Source organism: Passer montanus, unplaced genomic scaffold, assembly GCF_014805655.1.
Source record: "Passer montanus isolate IOZ18808 unplaced genomic scaffold, ASM1480565v1 scaffold31, whole genome shotgun sequence".
Lineage (NCBI taxonomy): Eukaryota > Metazoa > Chordata > Aves > Passeriformes > Passeridae > Passer > Passer montanus.
In genome coordinates, this window is record NW_024367819.1 from 9,590,347 (window position 1) to 9,607,106 (window position 16,760).

The 16,760-nt window shown below is 35.4% G+C and overlaps 1 protein-coding gene across 7 annotated transcripts in view; it reads right to left on the reverse strand.

Moving 5' to 3' along the window:
* Positions 1-5,732: 5,732 nt before the first annotated feature.
* The window catches only part of MTRR (5-methyltetrahydrofolate-homocysteine methyltransferase reductase), a 28,938-nt gene continuing 17,910 nt past the window's right edge, over positions 5,733-16,760 (reverse strand). For 4 of the 7 annotated variants that reach the window (XM_039714784.1, XM_039714783.1, XM_039714779.1 and 1 more), the window contains 8 exons: positions 16,058-16,146; positions 14,218-14,398; positions 12,995-13,037; positions 12,373-12,559; positions 9,890-10,008; positions 8,326-8,418; positions 8,059-8,238; positions 5,733-6,989 (listed from right to left, as the gene is read on the reverse strand). In XM_039714784.1, coding sequence (XP_039570718.1) covers positions 6,845-6,989; positions 8,059-8,238; positions 8,326-8,418; positions 9,890-10,008; positions 12,373-12,559; positions 12,995-13,037; positions 14,218-14,398; positions 16,058-16,146 — 1,037 coding nt within the window. In that variant the 3' untranslated portion in view covers positions 5,733-6,844. The remainder of the gene's footprint in view (positions 6,990-8,058; positions 8,239-8,325; positions 8,419-9,889; positions 10,009-12,372; positions 12,560-12,994; positions 13,038-14,217; positions 14,399-16,057; positions 16,147-16,760) is intronic. The other 3 variants (XM_039714781.1, XM_039714780.1, XM_039714782.1) reach the window with 1 other exon arrangement.

The following is a 16,760-nucleotide window of genomic DNA, read 5'->3' on the forward strand; positions in this document are numbered from 1 at the left end:
TTACTGTCATTAAGCTGTGCCTTTGGGGTGTCCATTGGCAGCAATGCCACCTCTTCCCAACAAGGTTAGGAACTGTAACATGAAAAAAGGGAAAGAGATTCAGCCTTTAAAACAGTGTCTTGCAAACACCACAAGCTGATATTTGACTGTAGTTCTGGTAGCTCATATACTGCTTTCTCATCCTTGCAGATGAGAAGGCGACATAAAGAGTGGTTTATCTACAGGAACCTGTTCCTACCATAAGAAAGAGAGTGCAGTATTATCTTAGTCTCAAAGTAGTGATCTGTAAGAATCACAAGAAGGGAGCTGGCATTTATCTGGAAAACAGAGGAGTTTTTACAGAAACACAGGATGTACAGACGCACACAGAAGTGCCTGTTTCAAAATCTGCCTCCAACCAAAAACGCTGAATAATTACAGCCCCATAATTCTGCTTCAGTTTGGTTTGATGTTCATAAACCAAGGGCAAGTTACACCATTTTTTCACAATATGTAAAAAACTGAAAACATTGAGGAGTACTGGAAGCAGCCCTGACGATCTTCCAGCAAGTTACCATACAATGTATTACAAGAAAATAAGGAAACCTATGAAATCATCCATGCAACTGAGTTAAAAGCAGATTAGAAAAGAATATTCCTGACTGATGGAACTCTACAAAACTGCTGTTTTCAAACCAACAGTAGAAACTCCCTTTTTAATAAGCACAATTGGCTTAGAGTGCTTTGTCAACGTGACAAACCTTTTCCACCACAAGTGAAGCATTTATTCAAATGCTAATGAAAGTGAATGTAATTTGTAGTGGTGCTGAATCAACTTTCCAAGACTGTAATTTGCATTTCTATAAAACTGATTCTTTCAATATGAAATATTATTGAATAGGGTTTTCAGACTAAACAAATTGATACACTGTTTTTTCCATCAATTCAAAAGCATTTTGATTTCTTTATGTGAGGCAACTCTAATAATACTGAGCAGCTTTTTATATTTACACTTTCTTCAACTAAAGAACAGACTCAAAATTAATTAAAACTATCTATAGCACAATTGCAACAAATAATTTTTCATATTATTCTGCTAATGTAGATTCATCTCTTATTATCATAATTGATAAGGGCTTCTAGATTGGAACTTTTATTTTCAACTTCCTATAATCACTAGCAGGGAAGCCGTGATTCTCCCATTTTCATTACTCCATGACACTCCAAAACCCATAAAAGAATATAAAATGATATTGAAAATATTGTTGGTATTTACTATATAATCACTGTCATGTCTGAAAGTGGAATACTGGATTCAGTGTTGGTCTTCCCAACTCAGATGATGCATAACTGAATTAAATGGATCCAGAGCTGGAGGCATAATTTTTTTTTCCATTTGAGGAGCAGGGATAAATCTGAAGCTGTCAGGTTAAGATGCAGAATGACAGAGCTACTCAGAAAAGAAAAAAAAGTCCCTTTTATACAAAGGACATCCAGTGAAACTGAGACACTAATAAATTGGTTGTGCAAAGCCATCAACATACCAAACTGCTAAATGTATAAATATGCAATGAGAACATCAATTTATACATTATAGAAGATAAAAGTTGCACACGTATGACTTTGTGGGAACCATAAAACTTAAAGGTGAGTTACAAGCAGGTCATTTCATATCTGCTGCTGTAAGTGTTCTTTTATTCTTCTTTTTTAAAACTCAGATGCAGAATAATGGACCAAATAGGTCTATTTAGTATAATTCATCACTACCTAGACCTGCAGCTGAATTTGTCCATTTAAATAGGGCATTTGTGAGTCAGATACATTTTAAATTATCTCTGGCATGGTGTTTATCTCTGGCATGGCAGGTTTTAAAAAGCACAGAGTCTTCAGTTACAGGCATCTGATACGCTATCTGCTATGGACACTACTTTAGCCAAGCATGGAGCCTGACAAAGTATTTCCATCCTCAACAGCACAGAAGTATTATCATCTGGGAAGCAGCATCAGCAAGGATACAGCACAACATTCAGATAAAACATGCAGTGTGCATTTTCCATATGGTTTATGTGACAACACTTCCTTCTACAGTAACAGTAATTGTTATTAGGCTGCACAAAATATTACTGCTGGAAAAGAATTTGCATTACATTCAGGGCAGGTTTCAAACAAGATGGCATTTTCAGAAATGAAATACAGTAACTAAGAGCAGTGAGACACTGGTTAATGGAAGAGTCTACATCAAACCTGCACCAGTGCCCCTAACTGCAGCATTCCATGCATCTCCTGCCCTGTGCAGCAGTCTGAATGAAAGCAAAGAACAAGCAGGAAACTGAAGAACACTTAACAAGCAGAAATAAGTTGGTTTTGTTGTTTGCCCAGGAAACGCTCTTAGAAGTTTTAATAAAAAACAATTACGATTGCTCGGCACTATTAAAAAAAAACCAAAAAAATCTGAAAGCATAAGACAAATATATTAAAATGGTTATAGAAGAATGAAGGGGTGAGGAAGACACTTCCATCTGAAGAAATCACCACATGGATATTTCTGTTGGGCAAGGAAGACAGAAATCATTTTGTCCCATGAATCTCCCTAAAAGCAGGACATATCTGAAGTTAACACCTACCAGTGGATGCAGTTGATGGAAACAACAAAAAACACACCTTGTCAAAAAACCAAGAAAACAAACAAACAAAACCGCATGAGATTACTTCACCACGTTCCTGAGTATAAGCAGCAGCTGATGTGTTAATTACCAGCTGCACAGCTACACTGAGAGAAACTGGAGAGTAAAAAGGATGTCACAGGAGCAAGGAATAGATCATTAATTTGCAGAACTTCTGTTTTTATATACATATATATATTTTTTTATATATATATCCATGAGCAGTCATTTGTAAAATCAGGGCTGGTAGGGGCAGACACAAGGCCTCTGCTACAAAATCTGTGTTGAGGGTTCACATATATTAAAATGTACAAGTTCCCATATGTGGTCCCATCTTCAGATAAAATAGATGTAAACAAAACACTAAATTTCAGCAAATATAGGCTTGGAGAGTTATTTTAAAATACATTTAAAAGTCCATTATTTCAGGGATAAAATTTGGGACAAGAATGTTCCTTGGTACGTTCCTTGGTATACACATATATCAGGCAGTGATCTGAGCTGGGAGGCTTTGTCATTTCCCACTTTAGGCTTTTAGAGAGGGTGACATGAACATATAAAGACAGAAAGAAACTTATGAGCAGAATTCCTAATTACAGCACTAGCAAAACCTACTTTCTCTTTAACTAATATTCTGATTCCCTATTTCCAGTTCCAAAAGTAAAATTTGAACAGTTAAGCCAAAAACTGTTGGGGCTTAATTTCCAAAGGAAACAAGCAGACAGCAATACACAACATATTCCTCAGGACTTATGAAAAATAGGACAAGGCTCCTGTGTGAAACAAATTCAACAAGCATAGCACACCAGTTGGTACTGCTCTCCTCACAAAGTTGGGCAGAACAAGTATTGATATAGGACAAGCCAATTTTACTAAATAAAACAGTGTTTGCAAATTGACTCAAAAAGATTCATCTCGGCGATCTAAATCTCCTTAGAACAAAACATTTCATTTTGTGTAAAACACTGTGTGATTCGTCGCAAATCATGGTTGCTGATAACTGGAAATGGTGAAAGGAACAAGTTATTTCCTTATTACAAAATTGCCTACAAACTATTCTTTGCAACACATCCCCCACTTTACTCCAAGAGCTTATGTGACCTGATAAACCTGTACTTTTACTCCCAACAACCTCTCTGCAACCCCTCATCCCTGTGCTGTTCAATATCTAGGGCGCCATTCAGCAAGTTCAACCCTTAAAAGGGACACACAAGAGATGTTCTGTGATTCTGTCATTTCTTTCATCTGGCCTTGTAATTTTTCAAAATAATCTTCTCAAGATACTCAGTATCTTCCGACATGCTAAAAAATCCTATTCATTCTATTTCTGCCAATATGCTAGATTTCCTGAAAAGTTGGGAGAGAAGAGGGAAGGAAAAGAAAAAGAGATGCAAGAAACATGCCAATACTACTGCTTGCAGGTGCAGGAAAGTCAGCTTTAATTTAGAAGCAGCAAACTGAAAAAAATCTGGTACAACTTTAATAATTTGTTAAATTAACCTTCTTTTAAAAACTGTAGTTTAAAAGAGAAATTCCAACATCGATCCTGTTTCACAAATTTAGAATAGCATTAAAAAACTACTGAGAAAACAGGCCATAAGGAATGCTCTGGGACAGCAGCTTTAGCATAACCTCCTGTCCTTGTTAGCAGCATAAAAATTGCAAACCTCCTAAATGTAACAGCACACAGTATTCACTATTTCTTTTAAATAACAAAGGCATTCTGTAACAAATTCTGTAATTTTGAGGAAAAGTAGAAACAGGGTATTTCTCTAAAAGAAAACTAAAAGACATTAAAAAATACCCTCCTTAAGTTAGAAAATTTATTAAAACCCACCTTGTATGCTTTTCTAAAAGAAACACTGACTCATAAATCAGCATTATCTGATTACAGAGAAACATAAATACAATTAAGAAAAACACAGCTTTTACTTCAAGCCTTTTCCATGTCCATGATTCCCGTATCTCAGAAGTTCTCCTTGTTCAATGTCACCAGAAGAAACTTCCCGCTCAGGTAACAGACAGTGGAGTTTACTGGGGTAATTTGAGCTTTGCACCATGCAGTTATAAATTTAATAATAACCTGCAACCATTTTTTGTGGTTCTAAGAGATCATAATAAAGGTCACATGCTTAACTAAGGATTTACCACTAAATCATCCAAATGTTTTAATTTTGTTGAGGATTGATAAAGGAGAGGAGAACTGCACGGACACCAACTGTATATCTGTCAAATGCAACATACACAATCAGAAAAGGACACTCAGCTGTCAGTATCCCAAAGGGTTCCATGCAGTAACCTTCAGTATTACCAAAACGGTCACTGCAACTCCTGGATTTCGGGGATGTAAGTCTGAAAATGAATACCTGTAAGAGATGTGGGGAAAGCTGAAGCTAGCAGTCAGAAAATCATTGCTTTTACTGTAATCTCCAAGCACTTTCAAGTGGAACAGAAAACCCTAAGATGAGAATGCACATGATATTGCAAGTGCTTTTTCCAAACAAACCCCAGCCAACAGAAGGTAGTTAAAGATTTATCTTTACTATTCCAAAACTAGCAGATTTTTCTTCATTAATAGTTTTGAAAAATACGTAAAGCTGATTCATTGATGCAAAATGTTAATATTTGCATTGTGTTCATCATTTCCATGACTTTAAAAATTGGAGTACTTTTGAAAAAGAAGCACTTCTCTTCTATGTGCTAAAGATTTAAAAATGCAGTTTTTAATTACTGTAAGCCACCTCTCTGTGGAGTTTTCTTCTGTAGAGATTACATGACAGAGATTGATATAATCACTCTGCTGAAAAACTCCTGCAAAAAATTTCAGTTGATATCTTCCAAGGTTACATCATTGCATAGGTTATATTATAACCTTATTTCCAGGAACTTCACTGGAATGTTTCTTCTTTATGATTATATTCTAACTGATCATCCTAATTTGTTCATTTTTTAAAAAAAATTACCTATGAGTTAACTAATAATCACTAGAAAACAACAAACTTTGCAGTAAGTGATATGGCTCTGATTATGTGTACGTCAAAACAAAATAACAATTCTCCCCAGGAAATAAAGAATTATTAGTCTAAAATGTTCACTCACAGTTTGTGTTTATTTTTAAAGGTCTAAGCATGACTTGGAATCGAGGAGACAGCATGGATTTTTAGAAGTTAGAAAAAGCAGAGGGAAGATACAGGGCTCTGAAGAGAAGCATGAATGACTTGCTTTTACTTTTCCACCTATTTGTACTCCAAATGTCCCTTGTTAGAAAGACAACCACACACTTCAATAATTTGCTTTCAGCCACTTTATTTTGCAGTGGATGGCCACACGTAAGGACAACTACTTTCAAAACACACCTTGTTGTGTTCACCACATATGGTGTTTGAAACACCATATTTTCAATGTTTTCAACTTAAGAAGATTAATTTAGTAATCTGTGATAGTATTTACCAAACAATATTATTCCATCAACCAAATTAAATGCACTGGTGAATTTGCTCATAAATTAAATCACAAACATTTCAGAGACAGGAATGAAAACAATTTCAAAAGAATTATGCAGGAAGATCTAATAAGCATTAGAATGGTGTGTTGCAAATTTTGAGACATGATGTAATGATGTGATAGAAAAGCTAATTATTTAAAGAGAACTTTGGAGTTGAAATTTTTCAGTAACCTTTCTGTGCAGCATCCTGGACATTCATTCCTTTTTGGCAGTTACTGTCATTGTGCAAGAAGAAAAAATGCAAGCAGTCTCAGGAAGTATCTGGAAATGTTCAAGTAAATCTTGGCAAGTCAATAATGTATTTCATGATGCACTGATCAGTGTGTAACATATTTACTCTGTAGCTTCATTATGTATATATTACAGGAAAAGACACATGATGTAATATCAACATACAATTATGTTTGTACAAGTGCTTAAGTTTTTAGTTTATACAGCAACCCTTTATACAGCAATCTTAAGACAAGAAAATCAAGGCACTGAGTCCATTATGAAACTTCTCTAAAAAACCATAAACTTCAAAGGCCAGCTTGGTTTGTTGCCATTTAAAAGGTTTAATGTTCCTGTTGGAAAGGTCAATAGAGAAAGCTAACCTTTGTGTGACTACTGACAGAACTTTTGGCAATAACTTTTAGTCAAAAACATATGTGTAAAAGGAAGTATTTTGTATTACAAAGATATAGGAAAAGCTAAACATTTAGCTCCAAACATCCTGCAAATATCGTTTTGCTTCTCGAAGCATGGCCAGGATTTTCATTGCTTCCAATTTGTCAGCTTCCATTTCCATGCTTAAAATGTCTACTACAGCATCACTTACATCATCAGCCATGTGCTTCTTATCTCTGAAAAATAAAAAATAGAGGAGGAAAAGCATGATAGTGTATTTTTCCATTTATCCAATAGCTTTAAAGGCAGGACAACAAAGGAAAGACTCATTAAAAAAATCCCAAACAAAACCAGAGCTTTTATATTGTACAGCATGATACTCAGAGTTTTCCTGTAGCTGCCTATTGACATTAACTAGGGTTTCTGTCAATCAAACACTACATACTTTTCAGCATGCTGTAATTCATAAGTAAAAAACCTTGCAACCCTAGTTGTGCTGGCAGAGAATAATTGGTTTCTTTAAGGAAGAATTGGACTTGTGAATGATTTTGATTCCTATATCACTACAGCGTTCCGGTATTAAAGAAAAACAAAAATTGGTACCAAACCCCTGACTTATTAATAATGCTGTTTTGATTCCTATATCACTACAGAGTTCCGGTATTAAAGAAAAAGAAAAACAAAAATTGGTACCAAACCCCTGACTTATTAATAATGCTATTTTCAATACAAGTAGCTGACATTTTTACCTGCAAGAGAACACATTAACATTGGGCCCTACATTCAAACAGTTTGTCCATTTATCAACAAACTTTCTAAAAATCTTGAACCTCCAGGTAAGTTAGCATCCACAGACAAAACCTCCTACTGTAAAATTTATTACTATGACAGAGCTTTAGCATTCTTGAGCACCTAAACCTGGAACACAGAAGACTGCTATTGTCTCACAGATGAGCAGTTTCTCATCACATCTATGCATATATCTCATTTTCTAAAGAGAAATCAATTGGCTTGAAATCTCCTATAATTTAATTGAATACTGAACAAAAAAAAGGAAAATAAATAATAAGCAACTAAAACAATCCATAGAACTGTGTGGTTACAAGCTGTATTTCAGGATTATACTGGAAAAGAGTAGACACAGGGATGACAGGAGGGCTCTTTCAGCATCATATTGGTCCTTTTTTTCAAACAGCTCTGTGTCTTTCCAAAGCCTCAAACTTCTCAACACTGATCCTTTTTTTCAAACAGCTGTGTCTTTCCAAAGCCTCAAACTTCTCAACAGTCCATTTCCACTCTACTCACCCACATATATAGAAGTAACCTCTCTCTTTCAGCAGGACTCTGGCAACTTCCTTAGCACAAAGCCTAAGGACATCTTGCACGTATTTAGGTGGGGCCACTTCCGCAGTTGAAGAGTCTCTTGAGAAACAAACCTTAAGGTGAGTTAAGGCTCCATTTTTAAGAAAACACTGGAGCTCATCTCTGAAAGGTAATAAAAACCTGTTAGCAATGGCTCAGAGATGAGCATTCCCTCATGAATACAAAATGGATGTTAAATAGTGAACTTGCTTGAACAAATAGTCTCGATCCTGATGCCGACAACCAAAAAACAGCCACGTTTCTCCAAATTCCCAGTCTGTATGCTGTTCTCTGAGCTTCTGCCTAAAGAGAAAAAAAATTCAATCCTTTTTTATCAAGTGCAGAATCTGAAACATATATAACCTAATTTTCATTTAAAGTAATACTTCAAAAAACCTCTGGATTGGCAGAAACGTGAAATGATTTAGGTAAATCAAAGTCAAACCCTCATTTGATTTTCTTGACTACTCACTTTCAGACCAGCTCAAGATCAATCAACTTCAATTTTTTTTTTCCACAGTTTCATATTGGAATAGTTAAGACTGACACACCCAAACATCCCACAAAATAATCCTGACTGATGAATAAGGTAATCACTACCTTTTATCCTTCATTGGAAGCTATGTAAAACCACCTGGGAAAACTCAGCAGTTTTCTAAACTCAGTTTTAGAAAGCTTTCCATTTAGCGGTAGATACCTGCTAGATATTATGAATAAGAATTTATTAATTACCACATCATCAGAAAAATTATTTCATTTTCTTGAAATACTGTTGGAAGTATTATTTTAAAGGAGTTTTAGCTGCCATTTTCTAGTTACACCGAGAGAGAGACATTTCATTTATACTTTAAAATAAAATGTAAAATACTTTTGAAAGGTAAAGGTATATTTGAGTCAAAATTAAGCCAAAATTATTTGGCTAAAGCAAAGCATTTTGAAGTTAGAAACGTCATATCAAAATTCCACTTTTTCCTCAAATAAAATTTTCTAATAATTGCTATAGGACCCAAGAAACTCTATTACCTTGCTGGAACTAATGAGTCACATTGAAATATGCGTTGGTTACCTTTAAAACTTAGAACCATTCCTACCCAAGTACTTCACTCCTCCTGTTCTTTTCCTCAGAATGATAAAAGCTTTACATATTCTTGATGACGTGCTGTCACTTTTTGAACAAACATCTCTTTGCCTTGCAAAATTATACTGCTGTAGCTGGAGAGGGAAAATAAGGAGATCCACCTTCCCTCACACACAAACTCCCAAACACCAAAGACTACTGCTGAGTTGAAGGTTCTGGTGCCAAGCTCCTTATCTTAAAACACCAAAATGTAAACTACACAGAAATAAGAGAATATGGGAGAAAACCTGACATTCCACATGCCTTTTAATATAGATGTCATTTCTCAAGGAAGTGGATTGAATAACAAACTTAAGCCAATCAACACATTATAAAAAACTGTCATACTCTTACAGGACTTCCACCAGCAACACAAACAGATAAAGGATTTAATTTCTTATTACTATTTCTGCAATTCACCCAACGTCTCATATATCTACTATGAATAGTAAATACAGTCAGATGAAAATGTAAGTTTTACTACTTTGAAAAACAAATAAATACACGAAAAATGCTTGTTTAAAATTTATTAAGACTGCTTATAATCAGCATACCACTATTACAAAAAGGAAGAAAAAATTAACTGCATTTATACTCAAACCCTTAGGCTGTATTTCACCTCAACATAAAAAGGCTGCTCTCCAGATAACAACATACCTATGTTGTAGGAAACCAATAAATGGTGCAATTCCTGTTCCTGGACCAACCATAATGAGCGGCACAGATGGGTCTGCAGGTAAGTGGAAAGCATTGTTTGGACGAGGAAAAATAGAGATCTAAAATAAAATCAGGTAAAATATAACTGAAGGGTATTCTTAAGCAGTAAAAGCACCATGACATTTTTAGAACCTTCAGGATATTTACAAAGCATATGTACCCACACACCCTTCCAAATCCTGAGATTCACAGCTCATCTTTAATGCCACACAGACATTTAGAATAAAATCTCACAGAAGTCTCTGGAGGAAAAAAAAACAACAAAAAACAACAACAAAACCACACCATCTTTACAAACCTATTAATCCATCTGGAGGAAAACTGGGATAAACCACACAGACATGAGTTGCTGAATATGAAAATTGATTGCACCACAAATTTGGGGAATACTGTTACAGAATGCACAGAAAGTTTGGTGTTGGCATTTGAAGGGAAGTAAAGCTAGTTTATTGCTATCAAAGGCAACTCAACCTTTTTTTACACTGTGGGAGGTCAGGATTTGTTTATAGGGAATTGAAGCCTACTGGTAAAGAGCCTGCTTTCTTAATTCTCATGAAAGTTTGACATGATTTCCAAAAGCGCATGTGGGTGAGGGGAGGCACATGACAGCTCAAAGATCTTGGAAAATATTTTATGTAATCCCAGTGATAAAGAGTAATTCTAATTTTCATATCTGTGTCAGAAAGGAAGTCACATTTTCATATGAGCTTCATACCTATCCTCTGAGACACGGCCAACATAATCTATAGAAAACAAGAGATTACTATTTTTAATTCCAAGAGATTATTCAAGATTCAGCAGCAGCCACAGCAGAGCTTCATACATTAAAATCATAAGCAAATATCTGATTTATTTTGCACGTTACTTATGAAAGGATTTGAATTTACTTTCAAGTTTAATGAAGGAGAAAGGCACTAGACCGAGTTATTTAAACCTTGCTGTGTAAATCCGAATGATTTAGCAGTAAATTTTTTATATTTTAATTCACTACAGATATAACAATGTTAAAGAGCATTAATTTCCTAGTTTCATGATGATAAAAAAATAGAATAATTCTCGCCGGTGAGGAACAATACTTATATATATATATATATATACACTTCACACCACATTTGAGTTAGGAGGAAAAAATAGAATAATTCTCGCCGGTGGGGAACAATACTTATATATATATATATACACTTCACACCACATTTGAGTTAGGAGGTTATTTACCCTATTAATGATTCCAAACTGGTCATTTTTTCAAAAGAGACTGTAAATGGTAAACACATTTATACTGCAAAGTGTATTCAATTAATCTAATATATTTTTGCATAAGATCACACTCATCTGTTTTGTATTGTTATCCCATATATTTCTGCAATCTATGTGCATTGCTGCCCATTTATCTATGCTGAATTCTAGCTTGTGCAGTAGACAAAACTTAATCCAGACTCATTTTGTAATATTTTTTTTTTCTTTTTAGCCACCTCTTTTTCTTGTTTGATTTTTAATTAATTTCAAATCAATTATATTTTAAATAAAGAGCAGATGTGAACACTGGAATAGGACATATGATGCACATATTAATCTTTGCATTAGTTTTAAAAAATGAAGATAACTTGTGTGGTGTTTTTCCCCATTTTCTCTGACTGGCACCTTGAATTATTGGCACAGTTTGCTTCCAACCAAATTCTATTCTTGTTTCCATTTTTCATAATCAAATATAGATTAGGCTGCCAATAGTTCTTTTAGAGAAAAGATATGTATATCACACATACCAATTATATAGTAGAATTCCTATTTTTTAATAATTAGATTAGACCTAGTGACTTTGAGATCAGTTAATTACACAGAATCTCTGCCACAAAATTAAATGAGGGGAAAAAACTAAAGAAGTACCTTCTCCCAGTAATATGAACTGTGCCAAACAATCACTGATACAAGTCAGAAAAAAACACAGATGACTGTCCCCTGCGTCATACTCAATAACTTGGTCTTTGCAAACTCTGGAAGACCTGACAAGAAATGTGAGTTTTACAGTTTCTCCCCTATTACCTGCCCACTGTTTCCTGGAAATGACAAAGTGCCTCCCTCTTGTGATGCAAACAGTCACAACCATTTAATTACAAAGTGGTAGTTTAGTCCATGAAAACATCCTTCAAGATACACTTAGGACTACAGAGGAGTGGAAAACAACTCTGGCCCTTCAGCAGTTGGAAATTTCACAACTCAAGTATACATAGATATAAGTATAATTTAACTTTAGTGTTTAGGAATTAAGTTCTGGTCATGTTATACACAAGTAGAACAGAACTACAAAATTAAGGTGTATGCTGCCAAAACATCTGCACTACATAACAGTCAACAAAGAAACCTGCAGTTGTTTCAGACTTCCATAGATTTAACAGTTAATGACTTCAGATATCTAATATTCATACCTTTTCAGTTGAAGAGCTTTCTTCTTTTGTATCCTGAGAGTTTTTACTGGGGTGCAGAAGAGGTGCAACTAACTCAGCAAGCCACCCTGTACATATTCCTTTCCGTGGGACTGGTCTAGAGGGAGCAGCAGGGAACTCCACAACATTAAATACAAAGCGCAGCCTTCCTGGCTGATATAAGTTTGAACTGCAAAGACAAAAATATTAAAAACCCACCTAAAACCTGACAGATAGCTGTAAAATCTTGCAGTGCGTCTGTCTGCAGCCTAAACAATTTCAATTGAATCCAGATTCTCAATGTTCAGCTACTGCATAATATTTATATTTAATTAGAAATTGTCTTAAGGCTGGACTCAGAGGCCAGTGTCTACAGAAGGGAATCTGAATTCCTACCAGATTTACCTGTGTGTGAGCTTGTTCTTGAGAGCTTTACCAAAGCCTTGCCACACACTCAAAACAATGTTCTTTGAAATAGTCAAACAATGCTTTTTGTAACAGAGTCATAACTACATTTTCTCCTTCACTCCTCTCCTTCCTCCTCAGATCCTAACAGACACAAACATATTTGAGAAAAACCCCATACCTAAATAACTAAAAAAATATAATTTGAATATTTCATTACCTTGATACAGAGTAGGATCTAGCCTGTAATTTAGGAAGATGCTCTGAAAAACAAAAAAAACAGTATCACTTATTTGATTCACCCCAATGAAAATATTGTATAATGAGTGTTTACACTACTACAGATTACAAGGTATTTTAATTTAACTGTAATTTTATTCTAGTAACATTCAGTGTCTGTGGTTCAGAAACAAGCAATTAACTGAACCCATTCCACTTTGAATGGGTTTTAGACTTTGTGGAACATCAATTAGAGATCCTATACAATGAGACCATAACAGTTAATTTATGGGGTTTCTTGGTTAAACAAAAGTGACTGTAAGGTGTACAGAAGAGTTGGCAGTTGCTGATGAGGTGAAGCTTGAAATTTAATTTTCCCCATCTTTCCTCTATGAGCTCTCCCCTATATGTATCACACACACCTTTATGTCTATCCATGTGTGTACATAAGCAGAACAAGTCTTTTTGTCAGTACATGCACACCCTGACATATTTTAAAGGTGCTCTACATAAGATAGTTACTAGGCAGAGTTAAGAAAAGAGTGCAATGAAATTGCTTAAACAAGACACTAAACTCTTTCAGCAAAGAGTAAAGGTGGGTAAAGGTGGACAAAATGACTGCAAGAACACAGAAAGCAATTTCTTTGACTTATATTATGAAAGATACTAAGAAACTCTGGATTTAATTTGAAAAATAACTGCCAGCAATTTCAGATGTATTTGACATGGTCACAGGTGTAGTCCCATCCTTTCGGTATTTTGTATCAGGAACTCTGTGAGTATGTTAGACATAGCATAAATACAGATATACTGGGAAGACCATTCTGTTTTAACAGAAAGTTAAAACAGAGTTAAAAGTGCAAGAAAAGACTATGTAGGCAGAGAAATTAGGAGTAGGAAAAATGTCTTTTTAATTGTAAGCAATTGATGAACTGATTCATAAAGACCCTAATCCTGCAAGCACCTTATGCTTATTTTATGTACAGGAATACTGCAGAGTCAAAGCACTGGTATCAACCTAAATGTCTGCAGAAAGAAAGTCAAAAGAGTATGAACTGTAGAACAGAGCTTTGTTCCCCAACAAGAGTTTCAGCTTAATCACTATAGAAACTATATTCCTAAAGCAGTAAACTGAACAGTTACTCCCCTTTCTTGGGAAATTGAACACTTAGTCTGATGCATTTTCAGAAACCAAATCTAATTAAATCTAAATCAGTCTTTTACCAATTAATAGGCTAAGTGAAGGCTTGCAGCTTGGAAAAGCATGAAGTAAATCCAGAAGGCAAACATTAGAATCTCTAATAAAGCGAGTATAATCAGAGGCTCCTTGTCTGCTGCAAAGCTCTTGAAGCCTCCGTTTTTCTCCCGCATCACTGGTACATTCTACAAGAGCTCGCAAAAATGCCTGTAGGGAAGAAAGGAAAGAATGAAGGGTAAAAAAGCTTGTCCATTTGGGAAAATGATCACAAAACTGGGTTGCCTGGGGACACAGGAATTGGGTTAGTGGATAACACTTTATTTCTCAATTTTTTTTTTGATTGCTCTTCTAATGTCTGCAACAAGTTGGCACATCAGAAAATCCTACTTAGCCTGAGCAAAGAAGAGACAAAAAAACAGGCACAAGCCATTCCCCACAAAGTTCCTAGTTTTTGAAAGGTGTTCTATATGCCCCTATTTAGTTAGGCAGCTCCATAACACAAAATTCAAGACAAAACACCATTTGCTAGGGTACAGAAGCCAGGAAACGAAGAACAAAAATCTTAGAAGAGATGTAACTATAAATAAAGTATGGTATTAAATGAGTCATGTTAATGTTGTTGTGGTGTTTTATTCTGTACTTTATGCCTACACACTGGTAGTGTACTTTTCTTAAAGGAAAGTTAAATTGAGCATTGTAAGCTAAAGCGAAGATTGGATGTAAGTAGTTACAAGTTTCTTTTTCAAAAAAGAAAGATGGAAATAGACACAGTGCATAAAAGAAAAGTGATAGACAACACCAAATGCAATCAGATGACACATTCTACACAAAGGAATACTTGGAAAATAATGAGAGCTCAACCACAGAGCTTCCAGATAATAGTTTTGAGTATGGAGTCACATAAAACACATTTTATGCTGAAGACTTAATACAGCAGACAGGTTATAAAAACTGGCTTTAGTGATATTCCCCAGCCAGTACTCTCTGCCTATTCTTACTGCTGAGACAAATTTTCAAAAATATTAAATGCGATTTTGAAAAGGTTGGAACAATGAGAATATTGTCTTCTGTTGCAAAATCCACTGAATTGAGTAAAAACGTCCTCCCAAAAACTGATTTCCCTCAGAGACCTGACCACGATTGTTTAGCTTCATCTTTCATATAAAGTTATCTTTAAAATATGTTTTGACAACACCAGAAATATAGATGCATTTTCAGTTAGAAGCTTTGATTTTTTTACATACACAAAATGAAAGGAATATAATACATACATGTTGTGAGAACAAATACTAAAAAAGCAAAAATCTTCCTTTGAATTCTGCTATGTTACTAAAATGTTAAAGAATGTTAAAGAAAAGCTTTAAAAGATTTCACAGATTTCACACAATATTGTGAGTTGGAAGTGGGCCACAAGGATCAGGTGAATGGCCCACACAGGGTTACTAGCACCATGCTCTGACTAACAGAGCTAATGTAAAGGACACTGGTACATTTGCACACAGCAACATGCGTATTTTAGCACCAGAACCTGACAGATGTGGCTCCCTCTGATTAAAAAGGCTATTTACTTTAAAATCACTATGGGACTAGGTTCAGTCAGCCCTCCCAGTTACCTGGCACCAAGTTATGTAATACTTTTCTACTTCCAGACTAGTCATGAATGAAGATACTGCAGAACAGTATCTCTGCCAGAGAAAGTACCAGAAGTGACTTTTCTCAGACTAAAGTACAAACAGTAGCATACAAACTGACAATCCTTATTCACCAAGATATATCATAGCCACACACAAAGCAAGGACAGATCTGTAAGACACCATATAGCATAGAATTACTGATTTCTCTTTAGAAGAAAAAACACATAAACACCTTTTTGGGAATTGCTCTTATTTCCAGACACCAAGTCAGGATGAATTTGAGAGTGCTTCTTTCAGGGATGTGTGGTGGACGAGATGCTCCTAGTTCAGTGGGAGAAAAGAAAACAAAAACAAAGTAAAATTTGCATCTATTAATATACAAAAGTGGCATCAAACATCTCATACTTAATGGACAACTTGTGCAGCCCTCAAAATTGCAGGGAATCTCACAGTGAGAACTGATTTACCTATAAATCAGAACAACAAAGAGCCCTACATCACTCTGTGGAAATAAAGGCACAACTCCATTAAGACCCCAGCTGCAATACAAGAAAGGAGTAATTCACACAGGTCCAGCCAGCAGTACACAGGCACACTTTGAACATGAAGCCACTCTTTCTGAAGTATGACATCATAAGACTCAGCAGAACACATCCATAGACCTACAAGTCCATTAAAAGGCACCTTGCAACAGCACTAAGGCTTGTCCTGGAGGAGTGCAGCCCCCTTAGGATGTAAAACAGATTAACATACAGTGTTGTGTAAGGAGATTTTACTTTCAAGTGAGGGATTATAAGGTTATGTGATTAAAGCCTTATCTCCACAAACATGAAGGAGCACAGAGTAAGAATGAGATGGATGAATGCCAATGCCAGGCTGCAGTTCCCAGTCAAGAGCTCATCTACTCATCTACAGTAAAACCAGCAGCAGCATTC